The 23545-nt window shown below is 41.6% G+C and overlaps 1 protein-coding gene across 4 annotated transcripts in view; it reads left to right on the top strand.

Annotated features, from left to right (window-relative positions):
• The window catches only part of OSBPL8 (oxysterol binding protein like 8), a 1216063-nt gene that overhangs the window by 1107868 nt on the left and 84650 nt on the right, over positions 1-23545 (top strand). For all 4 annotated transcript variants that reach the window (XM_086918072.1, XM_086918074.1, XM_086918073.1 and 1 more), the window contains 2 exons: positions 7522-7620; positions 12431-12528. In XM_086918072.1, coding sequence (XP_086774198.1) covers positions 7522-7620; positions 12431-12528 — 197 coding nt within the window. The remainder of the gene's footprint in view (positions 1-7521; positions 7621-12430; positions 12529-23545) is intronic.

Below are 23545 nucleotides of genomic sequence, written 5' to 3'. Positions count from 1 at the left end.
GCAGAGATGCTAACGGCTAGATGCCGCCTACGGACTAACTGACAAACTGACTAACACCTTCGCTAATATCAAAGCCCGTTCCCTCATGGAAAGCTACGGCCAGTAACCTGCCGCCCACCAAATTCTTGTACCTCCCCGTACCAAGGACACGTTCCCAGCCGGCCGGCCTGAAGTTGTGTCTTCGGTGTGGAGAAAAATACATTCCTTCGATAAGGGTCAGCCTGAACCGGTTCTCTCCAAGCGAACAACAGCTTGAAACTAAAACATTACACTTCACCTAGAAAGCCTTCTCGAGCTACCAGGCAGAAAGCAAAATGGAGTCTGTCTCGTTTAAGGCCTACGGAGCCCACAATATGCATAACTCCATAGAAAACATCCTAATATGTTAGCAAATGGGCAAATCATATCTAATACTCATATATCTATCCCCTAACTTAAATTCATAAGCCCTACATTAAGGAAAGTGATACGAAAATGCCCTAATATATGTAAGACAGGGGCCCTGTCTACAGTCCTAATCCCTATACTATGGGGGTGATAGGCTGGAGTCACTCTCCATCATTCTCTCTCTCAAAAGAGCCAGAAAAGGGCAGCCATTACAGATGCTAAGGAGGTTCCCCAAGGACTGCAGCATTAATTGTGCCACTCTAAGGTTGCCATTGAAAACAGCGTGTTTTAGTGTAGTCTAAAGTGAAAACACAACATGAGACACATTCCTGCGTCATAAGAGAATATGGAGCCTTGTCTGCTCCCACAGCCCAGGGTGCACAGCTTAACGATTGCGGAAGATCCAAAGAAATACAACTTTTGAAACATTTATGCACACGTACGGAGTGCGTTCTGTGGTGGCATGCACTATATATTGCCTTGAGCATTAGAAAACATTGAATTGTTCTATATTGTGGTGTGCATTCTACCTTTTGTGCTTTGATACACATCCCTGTGTGCCATGTCCCCTAGCACTATGTAGAATTTGTGAGTCGCCCCTACAACAGGCCTGACAACCCTAAGGTAGGTGCCTAATATTACATATGAGGAGCGGCCTGCTTGAGCAGATACGTCCATGTGCTGGTCAGTTCTATTACTACCAGTGCAAGTAACCAGGGAAGCCATCTGAAGACATGGTCTGGACACTGGTGGAAACAAGTTCCCCAGCTACATGACGGCTTCACGGAAGATAAAGCTGTTCGGTATCAAACATCTCTTATTAATAAACGCACACATCCCCTCCCACAGGATGACCTGCTGATTAGCATTCCAAGGCTGGGGAGCTTCACAGAAACTGCCACATTTGAAATGAGTCTGGCTCTGCTCCCAGGAGAGAAAGCCAACGCCTGTTGTCCAAAGCCCTTTGGCACCTTGACACATGCCACCCCCCAGGCTAGTACCACCCCTAAGGTGGCCTGATGTGAGGTGGTAATAACTTTTCAGAAATAGCCATCTTTGTGACAGCAAACAGGGGAATTCTGGGACAGGATTATATCCACTTCCCACAGGAAGTGGTCATATAAAGGGTGTAGTGACACCAAGGGTCAGTAGCCCATTGGATGCTAGCCAGCACTTCCCTAATGCCCCATAATTCAGTATTTAGGGAAGTCCCTGGCGCAAGAAATCAGATCCTGCCAACCTGAAGAAAAAAGACTGGTGTGAAGAGTCACACAGCAAGAACAAAAGTCCTAGCAACTGACTTTTCGCAAACCCTGCCTGCTGAGTTCTCCAATTATGCCAAAAGTCAACTTGTCTTGCAGCTGTTGAGTCTCCAGGAGACCTGCCACCCCTTTGCCCAGGAACCAACACCTCCAAAGGGACAGCGGAATTGTCTCCTGTATCCTGCAGAGAGCAAAAAATAAACATAAGGACTCCAGGACCGCCAATACCCGATGTCTTCAAGCACCACTGCACCGAGCTCCCCAGCCTATGTTGGAGTGGGCCAATGGTGTCAGCTTGGTCCCCAAACCTTCCATGTACTGAGTCCACTGTGGAGGGCTTTCTCATGAACTCAGACATCGCCTTCAGCCTCTGAGTGCAAACCCCCTCAACCGTAAGGTTTTCCGGACAGAGAAACCAAACAGCCCATAGAGCTTCTTCACCCGGATGCCTAATACCAGGGAGAAGAGTACCAAAGGTGTCCCCACATCTCCCTACATTGCAAGAACGGACGCCGCTCATAGGTTTCACCGGACTGACCTCTCAGTGGCCCCCCTGCAGCTTGTTTGTGACCGGACTGATCTCCATAGGGTTGCATTGGGCACCCGATGCTGTTTGCACAGCTGCACCCAGCCATCCTAGTGCTGCTGGAGGTGACCTGTTGTTGATGCCTTGGACCTTGCCCTGTACTCCTCTTTGACCCAAGACACTGGTCCTGTATGTCGCTCACAAGAACTGGTAGACCGCTTATGATTTTCCTTCCATAGGTTAACATTGCAGATCTCATAAATTGCACTAAGTGTCTACTTTTTGAACTTTAACCCCTTCCATGCTGATGACGGAATCGCTCCGTCATCTGCTACAGTTGAGCTGTGCTGATGACGGAGCGGTTCCGTCATGGCCCGGCCGCCGCGCCTGCGCGGCGCTGATTTCGCGCCTGCGCGGGCGTTCTAAAGAGCGGGGCGGGTCATGACGGAACCGCTCCGTCACCAGCACAGCTCAACTGTAGCTGGTGACGGAGCGGTTCTGTCACCAGCATGCGGCGGCCGCCCCGCCCCTTTAGCGCTGCGGCGGAATAGCCGCCGCAGCGAAGGGGTTAAATTATTTTTCTTTAGAACATGCTTAGTTGTACAAACTGATTCTGGTACCTAAAGATATCCCCTTTTTTATAAACTGGTGTGGAGCTCCATTCAATAAAGGAACCTCTGCTCTCGATTGGCACCTCAACTTAAAATCCCACCACACAAGAAAAAAAACATAGGTAGCACATCCTTCTCTGTTAAAGCAGCCAAACTATGGAATTCTTTAACCCCAAACATGAGAGCCATGGATAACTACCTCCTCTTCGGAAGACTACTCAAGAGTTGGCTCTTCCCCACATAACCACCATACTCAAAGATAAATATACAGCACATCCCTGTATATATGAGCATGTATTTGGAATATTTGTGTACCTAGATATGTGTATTACCTTGTATAAACTTATATAATGATTGTTTATAAATATATGGATATTCGTTAGTTCTGCTTAACAAATGTACATATTACTTATTCTTATATTATTCTATATTTAACATGGGTATAGGTCACTGCTTAAAATACATTTTTATCATAACTATCTACAATTGCTTTACTATTTAATTTAAAAAAAATGTAATTATAAAAATAAATACCATTGTTTAAAGTACAGCAACACTTGAAAGTCTAAATGTATTCAATACAACTTAAATCTACATATATTACCTTACATATATATATATATATATATGTGTGTGTGTGTATGTATGTATATATATATATATATATGTGTGTGTGTGTATATATATATATATATATGCACGCTCCTTCTCCCGTTATGGATGAATAAAGCACTCATTGGGGTATCGACGTTTCAGCAAGATTTATTTTTCAAATAATAGCAGCCACAACATGACGCGTTTCGGCTACTGCCTTACTCAAATGTTGTTCAGTTCTCTGGCGAGAAAGGCGCCATATTTAAAATCATTGATGTCATAAGGTCACATATTGCACTTAGTTACAAAAAACTGAAGAGGGACTGTAGGCTCACCAAATAATGAGCGCCATCTTAACATGTCTAAATACAGTTCATTTTCACACTTTCAATATTGAAATGTAAATATGTTCAATGTTAAATGTAAGATCGTTTAAATTATCGAGATTACATCAATAAATTCATAAAGTCACATTGCATTATATGCATAGACCTCGAACATTGTTTAACATAAAGCCGTGTATTGGCATAATTACAAATTTCTAGGTTAATCACGGCCAGATTAACCTAGAAATTTCCCTCCTCTACCCTCCTTTGCAGCATCTAAAAACTCTATTACTATTCAGCTCTCTCAAACAAGCCTTTCTCAACCATTCCTTCTGACTCTTCCGCTCCACTTCCCCTTTACTCATCCCAAAACTCCCACGACTGCTATGATTGCTAAAAACACTTTTTAGACCCTGCCCTCTTCTATCACCCACTATCCTTTTCAATCCAACTAGAAACTTACATGTCCACCGCTCAAATACATTTTTTATATTTCCATATACTAATACCTCACTAATCTTGTTTAAGTTATGGAGTAGCGCGTTACTTGCCGAAAAGCGCTTCGGCATTTCTTCAGGTGTAGCAAGCGCTATATAAATGCAAACCTTTCCCTTTTCTATCCCTCCACTATCCTTTTTCAATATGTCCACCGCTCAAATGAATTTCATAACTCCCTATACTAATTCACTACTAATCCTTTTTGGGTTCCAGAGTAGTGTGCTACTCACCAAAAATCACTTTGACGCCTTATCAGGGGTAGTAAGCCCTATATAAATACAATTAAAATTACTGATGACATCTCAAATGACATTACTGATGACATCCCTGATGAAATGATCCAGTGTGTGGAAGTGTTTCGTAAAGGTTTCGGAGACCTAAAGTTATATACTAAGCTACTGCATAAGTTAAATTAGTATTCTTTCTCTACTAGAGTGATACTATTTTTAAGGTATGTCATCTTAACTATAATGCAGTTTAAAGGGAGTATTCTACTCATCAGTGAACAAGCCGCTACTCTGAGACATGTCCCCTGCTGATCTATGTATATGGTAATGCTTTGCGATTGTCTAAGCTGCTCATTCAGACTTCCCTACACAGTGATGGCTGGGTATAGTTCTGTTTAATGACATACTGACCCATGTTTCTTAAACCCCTCTCCTTTGTGATGAATGACTGTAGTAGTAGATTGAAATATATTCTGTTTACTAAAACCTTTCTCTAAGATGATGGCTCAGTGTAGTAGAGATTTATAACAGACTCACCTCACTACTCACACTTTTGTCCGAGACGAAGAATCATTTGACTAGTGGGTTGTAACACTGTGTCCTGTCCACTAAGACCTCTCTACTGGTTGTATTTGGTAGGGGTTTGTGTAAATCAAACATTTGCACTAAAACCTTTTTACATGTTCATGAATGGTGGTGAGGTTTGCAACAGACTAACCTAAACGTTGAACCTTTTAGTCTGATCATTAGTGTTTAGTGTAGTGGTTGAGAAGAGGCAGGACTATACACTGAGAACTGTCGCTTAGGTGATAAGTGAGTGTAGTAGTTCATAAGCTTAGTTCGCTCTGTGCTGTACGTCTTTAAACTTTGTCATCGTCTTGTTTAAAAAAAGTTTAAATGGCATTTTAGGAAGTATATTGGAGTTTACGTTGTTGGATGATGTCATCAGCGATGTCATTTGAGATGTCATGAGTGACATCACTGGCCATGTCTAGAATGATGTAATATGTGAGAACATAAGTTGTGCATTGCAGGAGTGTAAGTTATATTTAGCCCAGAGGCACAAAGAGGTGATGGACGGAGTGTTGTAACTTTTCAGACGCTCACCCCCCGGTCACAGATCTGCGTTGAATCCCTCCTCGTTTTTTAGCTCACTTGGCGACCTCCGTTCAGACCCAGCAATATGCAAATCAGTCTTGACCCTGTGCCTCATGGGAACAGTCCAGCCTGAACTGCCAAGCCAGGCATCCCTGAACCGGAAGCAAGCATCCTGGAACCGGTTTCGGGGTAACGCCCCTCATCAGCCAGGCTAGCTTGAATCCAGTGGCAAAGTGAGCAAGGGATCCACGTCTGGGCATACCCTGCCAACTTAAGGCAAACAAAGCAAACACAAAGAGATGATGGAAGGAGCGCTGAAACTTTTCAGGCACTCACTCCCAGTCACAGATCTGGGTTGAATCCAACATCCACTCCAATCTTCACTAGCCTCACAACATCTGAGAACATGTTTCTTAGGAATCTGGTGTCCCTTCCGCGAAGAACTCCACTTTGCCCACTTAAGCTCGATATGGGTATTAAACCAATTAATCATCTAGCGAAGCTCCGCCCCCTCCTATTTTGCCAGAGGCTTGTCACCACCCCAGAACTGGCATCATATGCAGCTGCATTTAATGAGGTTTGTGCTTTAGATTCCACGAATAAAATTGTCTGGATTAAGCACATTAGAACCCTTGCATCGAGTATTTGGCTACCAGGGCATAGCATTAATTGCCCACCAACTTATACTAAAAAACAAATCAAAATATTGTATTGGGATTGGGTTGAGCAGAATGTTCGTAGCAATAGTAAACAGGGCAGATTGACCGAAGAATTTAGAGACTTTAAGATCAGTCGCTCATTAAAAAGCTATCTCGATCTCATCAAGGTGCCAGCTGAAAGGAAGCTCTACATACAATTTAGGCACCGTAGTCTGCCAGTTAATGCATTTACAAATGTTTGGCCATGTAATGATGCCCAACCCAAAGGTTGCCCTTGCTGCCCTTCCTTGACCGAACCCATAGGCCATATTCTCTTTGCTTGCACTGCATACACAAAACCAAGGGGCAAATGGCTAATTGCTGTTTGCAGACAACTTGGAACTCTCAATTTTAGAGTAGCTTTGCGCATACTAAAATCTGACACAACCATTTTTCATGTGTGCAGTCGCAAAGTTCCTGGGCCATTCTTGGTGGATTAGAAGAAAGGCTGACACAATCCCCGATTTGTCCTTGAGATATCCGGACCATGCTGGTGAAGGAATTTTTTGATATTGTCATTGTTATGTCCCATTGACTACATCTCATTTTAAATGTAAATGGCTCTCCCTGGCCTTTTATATAATAATTAAAAAAAGTTATCTGCATCTTTTGGACATCGTGAACTGAATAGCAGGCCGTAATATGTTACTTTTATAAATTGTGATATAAGGAGAATAAGTGGTACTGATTAATTGCGCTGTCAACTTGCGCAATGTTTTACATTTTTATATATGTATTTAAACTAATGCTGTGTAATGTCTATGTATTGTGCTTTTATGGTCTCACGACCGAATGAGGCTTAATGATGATATATATATATTTATTTATTCCCGGGGTGGATGCTCATTGTGACTTTTTAGGTCAGGAAATCTATGTTGAACTACTCATCCCTGAATGATAGAAGCCAAAGTATGTTGAGTGTACACATAACTATACAAGCGTTTCACATTTTCCTTATGCATTTCTGAGCTATCAGTTATACATGTGTATACACAGATAGCTCAGTATGTAGGTCAAGCACATCTTCAATGTAGCATAAAGTGCAAGGAATTTAATAAGGAACATTCCAAATGAGGAACCTCTTAAATGTGGATTTTAGGTATGTTTAATCAACGTTCAGGATATTTCTGCCCTCAACTTAAATTCTGTCCTCAACTTAATTTCTGTGCTGTTTCTCTATACTATGTCAAGACTACTAATAGTGCACATGGGAACATTTACTGATAAGAAGTCTCGTCTGGGTTTTGCTCTGATAATTAGTAAAATTATAATTTTATGAACCTCTTTGTTTTAGGTAACTCACTCTCTGCCATTCTGGAAGGTGAGGGTCGACTCACATTCCTAAATAGAGGAGAAGATTATGTGATGACCATGCCATATGCTCACTGTAAAGGTAAACACATGTCAGTGTGTATGTTTGGCTTCATTCAGTTTTCATTTGTTGTATTTTCGTTTATTGGACACCCAAACATGACTTCCTCCAACAAACACTTGTGCTATCCTCAGCTCTAGCATTAAGTGATGACTTGCAACCAAAATATCAACAATGCATAATGTGATGTTTGTGTTTTGTTTAATTTTTTTTTTATTTGCAATGTCATTTACAAATAGTAATATGTTTTTATAGATTTATAACTCCTTTTAGTATTTGTTTTTACTCAGATTTAATTCCAAGACAGTGTCATTATCATTGTAACAATTGGTACCTACTTAAGCAATTTTATCACACGCTTGGGTAATTGAGTTGTAGAGCGGCCAATAGCATAGTTCTAATACACCATATGGTATTGCTTTTATGTGATCATGAAATCTGTGTTTTCATTATTCAGGAGCCATAAAAACACATTCATGACCATATTGACATATCTGCCATCTAGGCAAAACTGTATGTGAAGAATCCTCCTTTACTAATGAACTGGTTAGAACGCATCGTATGGAATGTGTTAAGCACTCTGCTATTAATTTCTGCATTTCTTCAGTGAACTAGTCAGCCGTAATTTCTTAGAATATTTATTCAAGCATGTGTATTGCATGAAAAAGACAATTCAAGAATTTGAAACACTTTATTGGGTTTATAAATCGTGGAGTACTTTTCACAACAATGTGTTAGACACGATTTGTGTTTGTTTTGCATTATTAGTGCTGTTGAGGTTCAGCCTCATTTGCGAAGCATGGTTTCCGATTTATAAACACGCTCATAAAATTGTGAAAAGGACATGTGCATCAGATTATGTTAATTTTTATTTTCAAGTCAATGCAGCCATGTAAGGCGGCTCCATTTGAGCTATTTCAAAATCACGATTAGGTTTTCTACTTAACTTCCGTTACATCAGGCAAGCCCTTCATTGAGTGAGCAGCCCTTGTAGACCAGGGTTAACCTAATCTCTACACTTCAAAGTTTTACTGCTTTTGTTCCTTGTTGATCTCTTTGCTGCTTTCTTTTAGTATTTTTGTCTCTGGTCCTCATTTTGCTTACCTCTCATTGTACACATCACACCTATACACTATCCTGCTCAGGTCGAACTTCTATTCTCATCTTGGATTCTCTATTTTCACCATATCTCAAGCTCATTGTATTTCTTCCTACCTCTCCTGTCCTCATGCTTTGGATTCCCTGACTTCTCTCTTTCAAAACTCGAATAAAATTGATGTGATCTTTCCTGCTCTTATCTCACTCTCCTTCAGCGTATCCCATCCCTTGTACCCTTTGCTTAGAGCAACTGCAGTGGAAATATGCTCGGACTCACATTGTGAGGGTTTGGCCTCTTTCTTCCATGAAAAAGTGCAAGCCATCTATCGCACTTTTCCAACGGGTTCCCTGATGCTAGAGCAGGTTGGTCGCACCTTAGGTGAGGGGGAATGTCTTTCTATCTTACCCCCTTATCTTTGGAGGTGTTTGACTCTCTCAGCGCCAAAATCAAGTCTGGGTCTCCGGCAGACCTGCTGAAACCGGCCCAACTCAAGACCCTGGCGCCGGTTTGCCGCACCCCGGTGCTGTCCTTGATCAACCTGTCCCTCTCTTCTGGAGTGGTTCCCGTCAGATGGAAGCAGGCAGTAGTCACGCCAATTCTGAAGAAGGCGACCCTTGACCCCCTTAAACCTGAAAGCTACCGCCCTATATCCCTTCTCCCTTGGGCCACGAAAATAGCGGAGGCCCATGTGAATGCCACTCTTACAGACCATCTTGGTAGGCTTAACATTCTCGACCCTACCCAGAACGGGTTCCGTGCGGGTCACAGCACGGAGACGGCCCTTCTCTCGATGGTCGAGCATCTGCGTTCCGTGCTGGATTCCGGTCGGACGGCGGCACTATTGTTATTAGATCTCAGTGTTGCCTTCGACACGGTCTCGCACGGGATTCTGATTCGGCGTCTTGAGGAGGTGGGCGTTTCTGGCTCCGCCTTGCACTGGTTTCGATCCTTCCTTACGGATAGGTCATTCCAGGTGGCGATCCCGCCCGGTAAGTCGTCATCCTACCCGTTAGACCAGGGAGTCCCACAGGGGTCATCACTGAGTCCCACCCTTTTCAATCTGTATGTAAGACCGTTGGCTGCGGTCGTCAAGCGGTGGGGCCTGACCATGGTCTCTTACGCAGATGACACGCAGCTGGCGGTCACACTGAGTGGGGACTCAGACCTGGAGGCTCCCAGGTTCTGTGATGGTTTGCGGGAAGTGGCTAACTGGATGAACTCCAACTTTCTCCAGTTAAACACCAAAAAGACGGAGATTATGGTGGTTGGTAAACAGGTGGCTTTGTGGGGTGACAAATGGTGGCCTTCGGAGTTGGGTGTGACTCCCCTCCCAGCGGCAGAGATAAAAAACCTGGGGGTGTGGCTTGATCCTTCTCTGAGTTTCATCTGTCATACCAAGAAGGTGGCGGCTTCTTGCTATGGCATCATCAGAGGACTTCGACCCATCCTCAAATTCTTTGATGCACCCACAAGACAGCTGGTGGTCCAAGCATCCGTGCTGTCCAGGCTGGACTATGCCATCTCCCTACTGGCGGGGGTTAACCAGTCAGAATCTCTGCGGCTCCAGCGGGTTCAAAACGCTGCGGCCCGACTGGTGGCAGGTCTGCCCAGGCGATGCTCTGTGTCCAATGCCCTGCGCTCTCTCCACTGGCTCCCTGTGCAGCAGAGGATTAGATACAAGGTTCTCTGCCTTGCATTTAAAATCCTCAAGGGTACATCCCCACAAATCTTGGAGAAACTGCTGATCCCCTATGTCCCCTCTCGCACTCTAAGATCGCTAGGCCAGAACTTAGCAGTGGTCCCGCGTTTTAAGTTGAGCAGAATTGGTGGCCGCTCCTTTCGAGTCCTGGCAGCGAGCTGGTGAAATTCTCTTCCTCCACAAATCCGGGCCATCGATGAGCTCCTTCAGTTTAGACGGGCTATCAAGACCTTTTTATTTGTTTAGCTCATTTGTTGTGTCTCTTCTCCTTTCTGCCCACTTTTAATGCTGTGTTGTGTTTACCTTCTCAAAGCGCCAGGACGCCCCTTTGCTGGGGCAGCTGTGCGCGGTACAAATAAAAATAACATAACATAACATCATTTACCTTATGCTTTCCTATTATTACTGGATGTTTTTCATATCCCACTTCGTAATCCCATGTCCAGGCTTTTTCCCCGTTTTTGCCACAAACTATCAAGTAAAAGCACTGCTGCTTTATGTCCTGCTGTATTACTTTCTTAAGGTAAACGTCCTCTCTTTCTCTATGTAATCTTTCTTCATTATATTGCAGTTCCCTCATTTCTGACAGCCACTCATTTGTATTGTTTTTATCCTTTGGAGAAAGTATTTTTAAAGTCTTTACAAATGGAAAATAAAAATGTCGGAGTAAGCCTGTGAATAACCTGCGAAACATTACCTTTCTGCATCATGAGCCGGTGTTTCATGGTGTTCTCCTATGTTTTTGTTTTGTTATAATCTTTCATGCTATCAGTTTTTGTGGAACCTTAAAACAGCTTCTACTTGCATGTAATCCGGGGTGCGGGTAAAAGACGAGATGGTTGTTCCAGCTACCCCAATGCATTTTGTTATATGCAATTTTGAACATTTTCCCAGTCAAGTACATGCACAGTCAGGATTGAAAATGTCTGTATATGTATTGTGTTATGTTTGCCAGTCTTCAAGCCAGCATTCCTTCAATGGCAACATAACATGCTGCTTTTAGGTAGCTGTGGCTAAATGCCAAATCAGACTTGTTTGTCCCATTAACTTATGCTACCAACATCCGCTCCATTCTGCCATAAGGAGTTCTTTAACATTATTGACAATAGTTGGGTGACTGATGGAAAAAGCACAACAAACTTTTGGCGGCATGTTTCATTATATTCAATATATTGTAGTCTGCTATCCTTAAATGTATCAAGATAAATGGGGAAGAAAAGGTGGTTGTTCATTAAGTGCTGAAACTAAAGTTGGTCTGTCACAGTGAAATGATTATTAACTATTGTGCTCCTCTTAGAGATAGCACTAGCTGCAAATACTTGCTTTTTATTTTTTTAACTTATGGCTGCAAACCACTTTAGCCGTCCATTTTGAGAACTAATGTGATCAATACAGGGACACTGCATGGTGCTGATTGGTACACATTGCCAGTAGTTCATCTACTAATTTACTCTTTTACATTTCTACATGTGTAAAATTATGGTGCATTTCTATGCTCACTTCTGTTCGTGTTGCATACATGCACGCCAGGCATGCTGGCCTTGCCTATTCTTGTTACCTTCCTGTGAATCTTCATTCAGGTAACTGCACTAAGGACTGGCAGTTAGGGGTAAAGTTGTACCCAACAGGTAACGTGCCCTTAAATGATGTTCCTTGTGTAACTATTTATTGCTTTTCCTAACTCTTAGATTGTAGTCCTTTTACAGTTTTGCTTATCCTGTTTTATTGTCATTTATTTTCAAGATGGCAAAGCGTACTTTCGCCATTGTTGGGTGGCTTTGAGTAATTGCAAAACCATTGATACTACTCTGTTTCATTCTGTTCACTATAAAGAAACCCTGCTAGGGTATTTCATACGTTAGTATAATTTGTACACCTGTTCCATATGCAAATAAGTCATAGTTGTGTATCCGGTATAAACAGTGCGATAGTAATAAGGAAGAATCTCTTACAACAAACTGTAGGTTAATGTAAATACAAAGGAATGTGCTCTTTGAAAGGTCTGCTTTCACAAAGTCCACATTGTTTTCCAGGGATTTTGTATGGTACAATGACTCTGGAGCTTGGAGGATCTGTTAGCATTACCTGTGAAAAAACTGGATACAGTGCGGTCCTTGAATTCAAACTTAAGGTTAGTAAGGCCCTAACCATCTGTTTGTCTGTGTTTTTATTTAATCTTGCATTTTCCATTACTATTCCCTGATATGTGTTTGTTTAATTCATTTGTTTAATTTCATAGCCTACACTGTGCAGTGTGAATGACTTCAACATTCAGGCAAATGAAAAAGTGATCTGCGACAGTGGGATACTTTCCTAGTTTTGAAACAGCCAAATGTTGAAGTCCTTTTTAAATGGAAAGCAGTGGAACGGTTGTGTTCTGCTGATAGAAATGACTTCCAATGTGGCTTCAAGCACTGGGATGTCTCCTACATCTTTAGACCTACTAGTTTTCGACAAGTTGGTAGTTAACTCCCATGATTCATAAACGTCTTGATGGTATATAGAATTTGCCAATCCAGTATTATGGACCTTTATTATTCATGGGCTTTTGAATAAATAGGTATGTTAAAATTTCTCAACACATTTTGAGTTGTACGAAAGAGGCAGTTATCATCACTCATAACGGAGAGAGATCTGAAAGACTGTGAATGATAGTGAAGCCCAGATTTCTTACGATTTTGGTTGGATTTCGGCGGAATTCCTTACAGGAAAGCCCTAGTTTTTCACTGCATGGGTAATAGCCTCTATACTGGAATCTGTGTTGAAAGAATCACCCTACTTAGATATTCACAAAATATCAAGTAGGAAGTGAGGTCCATTCTAATTGTGGATTACTTCAAAAAGAATGTGGGTGTCATTTGCATGTATAGAATATTAATACAAATTGTATGATATCTGAAGAGGTGCACTTAGTGAGATTACATAGTAACAGGGACTAAAAACCTGCAGGGTGTTCCAAATAATGGTGATTGGAAATCAGGGAAACAGAATTGCTTAATCCTATTTGTTAATTTAATCCTATTTGGTCTGTTTCTTTTCTTACAAACACAATGAGCCAGGTTAGTGCTGTAACCTCTAAAACATGCCCTGAACATGTCTGATGGCTTGTGATGGCTGGTCCAACTTATAGTTTCAGAAGGATCAGGTCACTGACAATTTTCACATCTACAGGTCATTCATTAGGGATATTGGCACCGATTGAGTTTTGTTTCCGGGCACATGCCTAATTGAAAAAGATTATGGATGAAGTTACTGTCAGTGGGGGATTCCACTGGGAAAAATTGGCTGGCAATGTAGGGTAGATTAGAGATAGACCTTATGGCCAATTCCAAAGGGTTCGAAGTCAGATTTCTTTTGGCAGGTGTATTAAACGTCTTTTTTTTTCAAGTAAGCGGCAGAGATCTCAGTTGAGTAAGAGGTGCATCTTAATATTATTTCTTCTATCATGCAATCTCTGACAGCTCAGTGCCACAGCCATTGATGCACTAGGTTCTCTCACCTGCCCTTCACAGGTTTCTAATCTCCAACACTTCGACACAGATTACAATGCTTGTCGTATTGTTTTGCAAATTTTATAAACTGTAGCGGAAATGTTATATTTTAAGCCTCATGGAGCCTTTATCGTTTGTCCAATGTCGTCCCGCATATCTATTATTACAGACTTTGCCCACCATTGATATTTGTGTAAGGATGTCAAGTTTTTATGAAGTGTTTTTTATGCCAAAAAGAATTTGAGGATTATGACATGAGAATGTACAACAAATATCAAAAGTTTAGAATGTAATAATAACTTTTTGACTGTGAATTGATCTAAATTATTAGATTAGGAATGTATGGCTGGCCTCAATTTTAAGTTTTTTCACTCTATCTTTTTTATCCATATACTTTTGACTGTTTGTATAAAATTGTAGCGGGAGAGCTAAATGAGGTAATAGACAACTATTTAATTGTAATTAAATGAACTGGTTTTTACATATGTATTATAAATGATGCAGAACTTTTATTATAATCTTTTTATGTATTCTTTTATATGCTTTTATGGCCTTATTTATTTAGATCGAATAAAGTTATTATTGAATCTCCAAATCATTGCATATATTCAAGGTGTGATGATGGGTGCGCATTCTAAATAGGCGCATTCTCATAACAAAGGAATCTAAATAAACCTTAACTCTGAAGTCAAGTCCATTACCACAAAATAAAATTAACTCACCACAGTGACACTAGAAACATAATGAAGCACCAGAAACATATTATATTCAATCTGCACACTATAAAAATCTTTCTGTCAAGTACAGTTCAAACTCAAAACTCCTTGGTTGGTGCTCTTATCACACTATATAACGGGATGGCCATGAAGTTTTTAAAGCTTAACCCATTAAAATTTGAGCAAAACTGTTGACTGTAGGCCTGTTGATGACCTAGTCCATGACCTCCGCCGACAATCGTTCATCTACAACTCTATATGTGAGGAAACAGCATGCTAGCACACATGGAGGAAAGTGAGCATCAAAACAGCTATTGATGAAAACCTGCCAATGGTGTACTTTTCGTGGACTCACTCGTCGACAACTAAACCATCAAATTGAAACACCATCACCTGTGGTCCATAGCGTTGCCTACGTAAATAACCTAAAGTGCTGTAACTTCTGGCTAATGTGTGACTAGCAAAAGCAAAGGTACTTCCATCAATAGAATTCCAAATGGCTTTGTCAGCACTAGCAAAACCAATATTGAGACTGGAGATAAAAATATGCCTCCTTAAAATACTGCTAGGGATGGTGTCCTCCTGCATAGTGCTAATGCTATTTTGCAGACTCAACGGAGCCGCGTATGGGGCAGTCAGGGGGAATTTCTCTTGCAGACCTCGTAGCAAACTGGCACAAGCAACCCCTACGTTTTCCGAGGGCTCATGAGGCTATGGATTCTATCAAAAACAGTCGGCTATTAAGCAAATTTGTAGGTACATTGCATAACCTGCACCATATTTCACTTTTTGTAAATAACATTTTCAAAAGTAGAAAAACGTGAGTAAGGTGGGGATTTGTGTACCCCAGTCCTGAAGGAGTTCTTACTCCGAAACATGTTGACACACACACAGGAGGTGATGCACATTGTCCTGCATACCATACCTCCGTCTCTTTCACCCTTTTAATAGCGCCAGCCCGGGGGCCCATTAAAGTTTTTTGTTCACCCAACGAGCCAGGCACTTTTTAACATCACTCGCCGATAACCTCACCACTCACACACATATTATTCTAAAACCCTCACACACCCCACATAGATGTTTATAAGTGCTTGCGCGTAGACGTAGGTCGCCGCACGCAGCATCCCGTAGAGGGGTGCGAAGACCCCAATGATGAAGTATGACACCAAGAGGCCTGTTGGTGTGTGAGGGGTATTTTAACAACTTGGGTTATCCCAACCATCGTAGGGGACCCTCTCCATTCTATAAGGTGGATTCTTCTTGTTTAAATATATTCTGCAGACTCTACATGATTCCCATACAAGAGGAGCTAGGATATGTTGAGGAACCAAATGTCCAGCTCCTTTGAGGACAAGGTAATAGTAACCTTTAAGATAAAACAAGCACTCCCCTGGTGCATATCACAGGACAATATAAATTCATGACTTGCATTCCTTCAACCGCAATATCAGCTTGTAGTTATCACAGATGCCATCAATGATGGGGCGCTCACCTCCAAGAGCTATTGACAAGAGGACTGTGGGCACCAAAGGAAAAATGTCTATACATAAATATGCTTAAGCTCAAAGCAGTCAGAAGAGCATTGCAGTCTTTCCATCCACGTATCTACAACTTAAAGTTGCTCATCCGAAGGGACAACACCACTGCAATGTGCTATATAAACAAACCAGGTGGAACATGCTGTCCAGGTCGGTCCACAGAAGTACTTAAACAATGACATTGTGTGATTTGCAGCAGAATCACCCTTATAGCAGCATCGCCCAGGCAGAAGCAACAATCAAGCAGGCAGCCTCAGCCGAAAGTTGCAGGATTATCATGAGTGGGAGTTAACAGTGTTATGTTATGGAGTTTTATAAAGCACATAGCTGCCCCAACAATTGTTTCTTCCTGCGCTGGACCACGAAAATAGAGAACTGACGCTATTGGCCTCACAGAGAGAAGAGACAGGCAATTTAGATAGCAAAAAGCCATGTCTCCAAAGATTTCCTGAAGTGTAGATGTTTTTCAGTGTTCCTGGTGGAAAGAGGAAGTGCATTCCAAAGAACAGGAGCTCTGGCACGAATGAGCAGCCTCCAACTCGGGCCTTCCGGACTTGTGGGACAGTGGCCATGTTAAGATCAGCTGAATGTAGGGGACAGGAGGGTCTGTAGCAAGAGAGGAAATTGGACAGAATGGAAGCCCTGTCGGAGTGTAACATCCTATGAGCAAACAGTGTCCTAAATCCATTATTCCAGTCCGGGGGGAAACCAAGGATAGAACTCTTCACTGCGAAGAAGAACAAGAAATGCCATTCTTATGCAAGCAGGCACCGACATCTCGACTCCTGGGGGAATGGTTTTTGTATTTGATGGTGCCAGATGTCTCCCTTAGCCTTTCTGCCAATTCCACTTCTGCTCAAGGTATTAGCCACAATGAAAAGAGAACCTTTTCAGGCTGATACTCATAGCCAGTACTAGTTCTCGAATCTGCTACCACTAGCCCAGGAGCCACCCATTCTGCTAAAGTCGAAATTGGATCTCCTGACAAATGCTAGGGCTAGATTCTTCATCCCAACCTGTAGATCTCAAATTAGCAGCCTGGCTCCCGAGTGCCATGATTTTTGGAAATATAGATATTCCGCAGGAGTGTAAAGTTTCTGTGGCACAAGCCAAAGCTCTATCAACTAACAAAACATAATCTGCAAAATGTAAAGGTTTTTTGTCTGGTATCACATCAGAGGATTGCATTGTTTTCATTATCAGGCCCATCTCATATTTGCATACTGCAGAGTCGAGACTCAAGCAGAGTTTACCTGGCATCCATCTCCCATTTCAGAAAGACACCTGGTGAACCATCTATTTGGTCACACAGAAGGAGTGTCTGAAAGGTCTATTCAAAGTTTTCCCACTATCTAGAACACCACCAACAGCCTGCAAATTGGATACAGTGCTTTTACAGTTGATGTCAAACCTATTCGAGCAAATTCGCATGTCAACCCTAATGTACTTAACCTGGAGAACTGTATTCTCTCTAGCCATAAAATTGGCAAGAAGGGTTAGTGAGATCCAGGACTTTACCATCACAGTGTCATTCCAACAATTCTCATAAGAAAAGATCATGCTATGGACTAACTACAATTTCATACCTAAAATACCAACTGAATTTCACCTCTATAAGCTAGTAATCCTCAAAGCATGAAGCCTATAGATGTAAACCTGTAGAAAGAATCACTTTTTTGAATCTGCTCTAAAGGAATGTGACTTTTTAAAGTATTTCTAGATACACTTGAACTTTTAAAGATGTGGCAGATGCGCGCCAAAAAAAGCAACCCCGGTGCTGGTTTAGATCCCTTTATGAATGACCGTTAGGTAGAGCAACATTTAAGCACAACCTATAATTACAAGTTGACAATACAATTGAGAAAGTTAGGATCAAAAATTGTTGAGGAATGTGTTTTTCTTTTTAGCTTCTGTGCACACTGCCTGTGCACTGCATGCAATTAAATCCATACTTGAAACCCAGAATGTACCGCTATGTTTACCTACTGCAGTAGTATATTAAGTACTATAAAGTATAGTTGCAATTCCTTGTATAGTATGCATAAACTAAACCTATAAATGAGTCATGTAAACACCCACAACTTAATGTATAACAAGGCAGTTGATAAACTAGTTGCAGTAATCTGTAGTAAATTCATAGCCTGTTTATACCTGGTTCAGAGTTGATATTCTCTGCTCCCACTTAAAGATTACCATTGCCCCACAGAAGAGAGACTGTGGTCTATAGAATGTATGTGTCAGAGTCACTGTGACACTTAAGATCCACCTTGCCTTGTAGTGTTATTTGCAAGGAATGTTCCGGCTTCCTAAGCATTGTACCTTGCTTGACTGTGCATAGCAATGTGATGGGTATTAAGTTCATTATTTTTAGCATTTATCATTTCAATCCTTCTTCATGTGTTGGTTTGAATGGTTCCTTCTTTGATTTTGTGAGCAGCAAGTTTTTCTCCTTTTGGGAATCTTTTAATGACTGGTGAATTGATGAAAGTTCTATCCACATGCCCCTTGTACATGCCACTATGGCTGATGGGTTGTACTTGTGGAATGAGTAGATGAGATGCTTGTCTAGTAGGCATGTTGGGTATCTGATGCCTCTAGTGTGTTATGTTCTAGTGTCCGGGAAACCTTTTTTGTTGCGTCAGTGAACTATGTTCTGAGCTTACTTGGGCTGTGCATATGACCCTGTCAACTTCCATACATTCTGAATAGCCACTAGATCCTCCCAACTTCCTGTTGCCTGTGACCAATGGTTCTGTACCCATTCCTGGATTCCTCTCACTTTCCGATATTGTCATTTTCTGGTAAAGGTGTCTCTGGAATTGAGTCTGGAACATGGAAAAGTCTTTTATTGCTCCAGTACTGGAGAGGATTTCTCGAAGTTCAGTGAAAACCCCAGCCTGTGTAGGGTTCAGTACAGTAGCTGTATTTGATAGTGTTCATTATTGAAGGAATTAAACAAACCTCTAGTTCACCTTCGCTCCACTCCCTCTTTGTCATTTTCCCTCTAGGCACTTAAGGCTTTCCAATGTAACCAATCATTTTAATCTATAAAACCCTAACTGTATGTCTATGTTATAGTCTTCTACGGGGACGAGCACTTTATAAATTATAAGTAACATAACTTCAGCATATCCAACTTATTTTCTAAAAAAATCATGAACATCTCAAACATTAAGCCTGAATCTAAGGCTTTGATAAGCCTCTGAGGTCACACTCCAGGTTGATACACATTTAAAATTACATGGACACAATACTGAAAACCCTCTCTCAAATCAAACTATCTAATTTCACAGAAGACTTGCTGGCAAAATGGAAAAAGAAATGTGATATCTTTGCTGCCTCCTTTAAAGACATCAGAAATAGAGCCTGAAATGTAATTGAACCTCATGCCAGACCCACATTGGCATTGTTGTGAAAAAAACCGGAGAAATAGCTTCTGACCAATTGCAAAAATGCATGACTACATGAATATATAACTTCAGCAGAGCTTGGCCGTACACTCCTAAATGCCTCTCCGAGACAGCCACTCCCCTTGTAGTGGTGGAGCATCTGTACGTGATCAACAAAGGACAAAGTCTGCCTTCTGGTGTCAAACATGAGGCACTCATCCTGTCTGTGTGACTATAGATCAAAATATATATGTGAAATGTTTATGCTACCGGTAACGAACAATTTGTACAAATAGGTGCTTGGAGGTCTCACACTCTTGCAGTCAAGGAAGGAGCCTTGGGGATTGACACTGCAATCTATAAAACCAAATACTGAAATAGCCATTCTGGAATGGTGACACTCACCTATACTTAAGAGTGATGAGCCAGATGACAGTCGAAAGTTGAGATCTTTGTCACAAGCTTGAAAATTAGATGATTTAATTTTCAATGAAGCAAAACCCAATGAGCATATTATTCATGTCACTGTATGCTGGAGACATCACACAAGTGATTTATACGTGTGTAAAAGACTCGACCTGCAGGAGTTACTCATAAAGAATTATTATCAGTATCACAGTGTCTAGTGCTCACCATGGACATAAACCTGACCTTTAGAAGTATGTTTTCAAAAAGGTAAATCGACACAACCCCAGTTGCAGTTTAAAGCAAATGAACCTTTCATACAAGGGCATTAAACAAATGGTGTAAGCTCGGATATTCTCTCATCAAGAGAGTAGAAATGACATTCTCCGGACCAAAAAGAACAATGTCATCACACCTGTGCTGATTGAGCTTCGCTGCCATATATAGGGTGAAAACTTGAAATTCAGGTGATGGTGCATTATATATATATATATATATATATATATATATATATATATATATATATATATATATATATATATATATATATATATATATATATATATATATATATATATATATATATATATATATATATATATATATATATATATATATATATATATATATATATATATATATATATATATATATATATATATATATATATATATATATATATATATATATATATATATATATATATATATATATATATATATATATATATATATATATATATATATATATATATATATATATATATATATATATATATATATATATATATATATATATATATATATATATATATATATATATATATATATATATAATAACCTACTGGCGATAGCCAGTAGGTATATATAGTTAGAATTTTTTCTCTATGGGACTTTTGAAAATTCTATGTCTAATAACTTTGGCGTTTGTGGACGGAATCGGCTGAAATTTTCAGGAAAATGGCACATTTTGATTCTGAGCAGCCCCTGAAAATTTAGGGGGGTTTCGTCAAGGGGGGGCTGAGAAAAAAGGGGGGGCCCAAAACGCGTTTTTTCCATTCATTTTTCCATAGGGCGGTTGGACTCACTTTTAGCTCGAACGGCTGAATGGATTTGCACGAAACTTGGCAAAATTGTAGGGACTGTTAGCCCGATGTGCCTTTGCTAGGTCTCAATATATGTGCTCCAGTAGTTTTTGAGAAATTAACGTTCAAACCAAGATATATATCTGTAACAGCGCTCTGGGCAGCGATCCGGTCCGCTTACTTTTCGCTTATCGGAACTTTGCGCGCAGAAAGCTGATTGGCTCTCCGGTGTCTGTCAACATTCTAAACAGTCCGGAGCGGACGCCATCTTGTCTCTCGGTAGGATCGAGAGAGAAGAAGAGGTGGAAAACGAAAGGGGAATTTAATGAAAGGGGGCAAGGTATCCCCCTCTTGACCCCCTAGGAATGTTGTTGGGGTTATTAAAGGGTCCCGTGGGGAAAATAAAAAAAAAATGATTTTTCACGGTAGAAGCGCGGCCGCGAACTGGTAGCGAAACGGGAATTCGCCATTTTGTGCTTCGTTAATTAAATTACTAGTTATAAGTGGGTGCGGGAGACGTATCCTAATCCCCTATGTTTCCTGAGGGTGGCTGAGGAGGCTGATATATGTTGATACATCTCTTCCAGCGGCTGTGCGTGAGCTTTTTTTTTTTTTTTGCTGCGTGACAGTCCGGAGCGGCCGCCATCTTGTCTCTCGGTAGGATCGAGAGAGAAGAAAAGGTGAAAAACTAAGGGGGAATTTAATGAAAGGGGGCAAGGTATCCCCCTCTTGACCCCCTAGGAATGTTGTTGGGGTTATTAAAGGGTCCCGTGGGGAAAAAAAAAAAAAAATGATTTTTCACGGTAGAAGCGCTTCACGGGCCGCGAACTGGGCCGCAAACTGGTAGCGAAACGGGAATTCGCCATTTTGTGCTTCGTTAATTAAAGTACTAGGTATAAGGGGGTGCGGGAGACGTATCCTAATCCCCTATGTTTCCTGAGGGTGGCTGAGGAGGCTGATATATGTTGATACATCTCTTCCAGCGGCTGCGCCATCTTGCCTTTTTTCGAATGCCACAATTTTGTCGTGCACGGCAGCCATTTTAGATGCCAGGCTGGTCCCAGGCTATCACCTAACCCTGCGGATGTAGTTTATGGCCCCAGCTGTAGAGAATTCAGACATGCCAATCCTCCTGATTCAGGCGTGTGACTACTGATTTCAGTGCTAGTCTCCCGCCTCCCGATTTCTGCAAGCAAAAACCCGGGGGCATATTACGAACAACTAGCGATAATTTTTGTCTCTAACTTGTTTAGAGACAAAAATTATCGCCGCACATCGGCGATTTTTATCGCAGATAAACCTTGCTATTATCGCAGAAAAGTCAGCGATATTCATGTATTATCGATCTAATGCTCTTAGCCATGTTATCCACCTCCCATTGGATAACATGGCTAAGAACTGCTCAGGGCAGGTGTTAGATTTTGGAGATATTCGCGCTTAGCGCGAATATCTCCAAAAGTTGGTAATAGAAGGTAGCGATGTTAGGGACTGTTTCCAGTCGCTAACATCTTGGCACGCCACTTTGCATGTCATTAGTGATAAGTATCACTGACATGCAAAGTGGGGCCCAAGATGGTCGCTATCTCCTTTTAGCTGTCACTAACTGGTGTTAGCGACAGCTTGGTAATAGGGAAATAATTTTATCTCCGCTTTCATGGTTTTTAAAGCCAAAAAAGCGGAGATAAACCCCCTTGATAATATGCCCCACGATTCCTTGGGGGTTTCAGCTGACAGGGCTTGGTATTGTGTTACATGGTAATTTTTCCATGAAACGTCAGAGGGTCGATGCAGGGGTTCTAGAAGAGGTGATAAACCATTTAAGCCTCATGAACAAGCGCATGGTCTTTTAAAGATTTGTGAAGTACTCGGGGCGGCGGTGTGTGTGTGCCCTCTTTCAGGAGCGGGCTAGGGGGCACTGCCAGCAACTTGCCAGGTCAGGTAGTGTTCAACACGTGCATCACCCTTTCTCTGCCTGCTATTGCGCTCCATGCTTCGGAAAGGTAAGAAAAAGAACGTGCATTTGAGTTTGAAATGTCCGATCCTGCAGCAGCACACTTCCAAAGCCCACACATGACAATAACCCGATTCAAGGCCCCATTCACCCGTTTTTAAAAAAATAGATAACACTCCAACAAAGTAAGGTTATAAAACTTTATTAACTACTAACTTTAACGAACGGAACAAAAACTAAAAACATTTAAACATTTCTCAATACAAAAAGCAACAATGGTTAGAAGCTGTCTTTTGTGCGAATAGTCCCAAGGCAGCACAACGTGCAGAGTTCTGGACGGCACCCAGGTGATGTCGCCTGGGTGCCGCACTGGTTTAGGGATCCTACAATGCTGCTCCGAAAATTGGCGTGGGGCGTCCCGGGTGGGGCGGGGGGAGGCCTCGTCAGTAGCGGTCTGTTGTGCGAATAGTCCCAAGGCAGCACAACGTGCAGAGTTCTGGACGGCACCCAGGTGATGTCGCCTGGGTGCCGCACTGGTTTAGGGATCCTACAATGCAGCACAGAAAAACAGCGT

Source organism: Lissotriton vulgaris, chromosome 1_1 (genome assembly GCF_964263255.1).
Source record: "Lissotriton vulgaris chromosome 1_1, aLisVul1.2, whole genome shotgun sequence".
NCBI classification, from domain to species: Eukaryota; Metazoa; Chordata; class Amphibia; order Caudata; family Salamandridae; genus Lissotriton; species Lissotriton vulgaris.
Note: the sequence above shows the minus strand (reverse complement) of the source record. Positions and strands in the feature narration are given on the sequence as shown.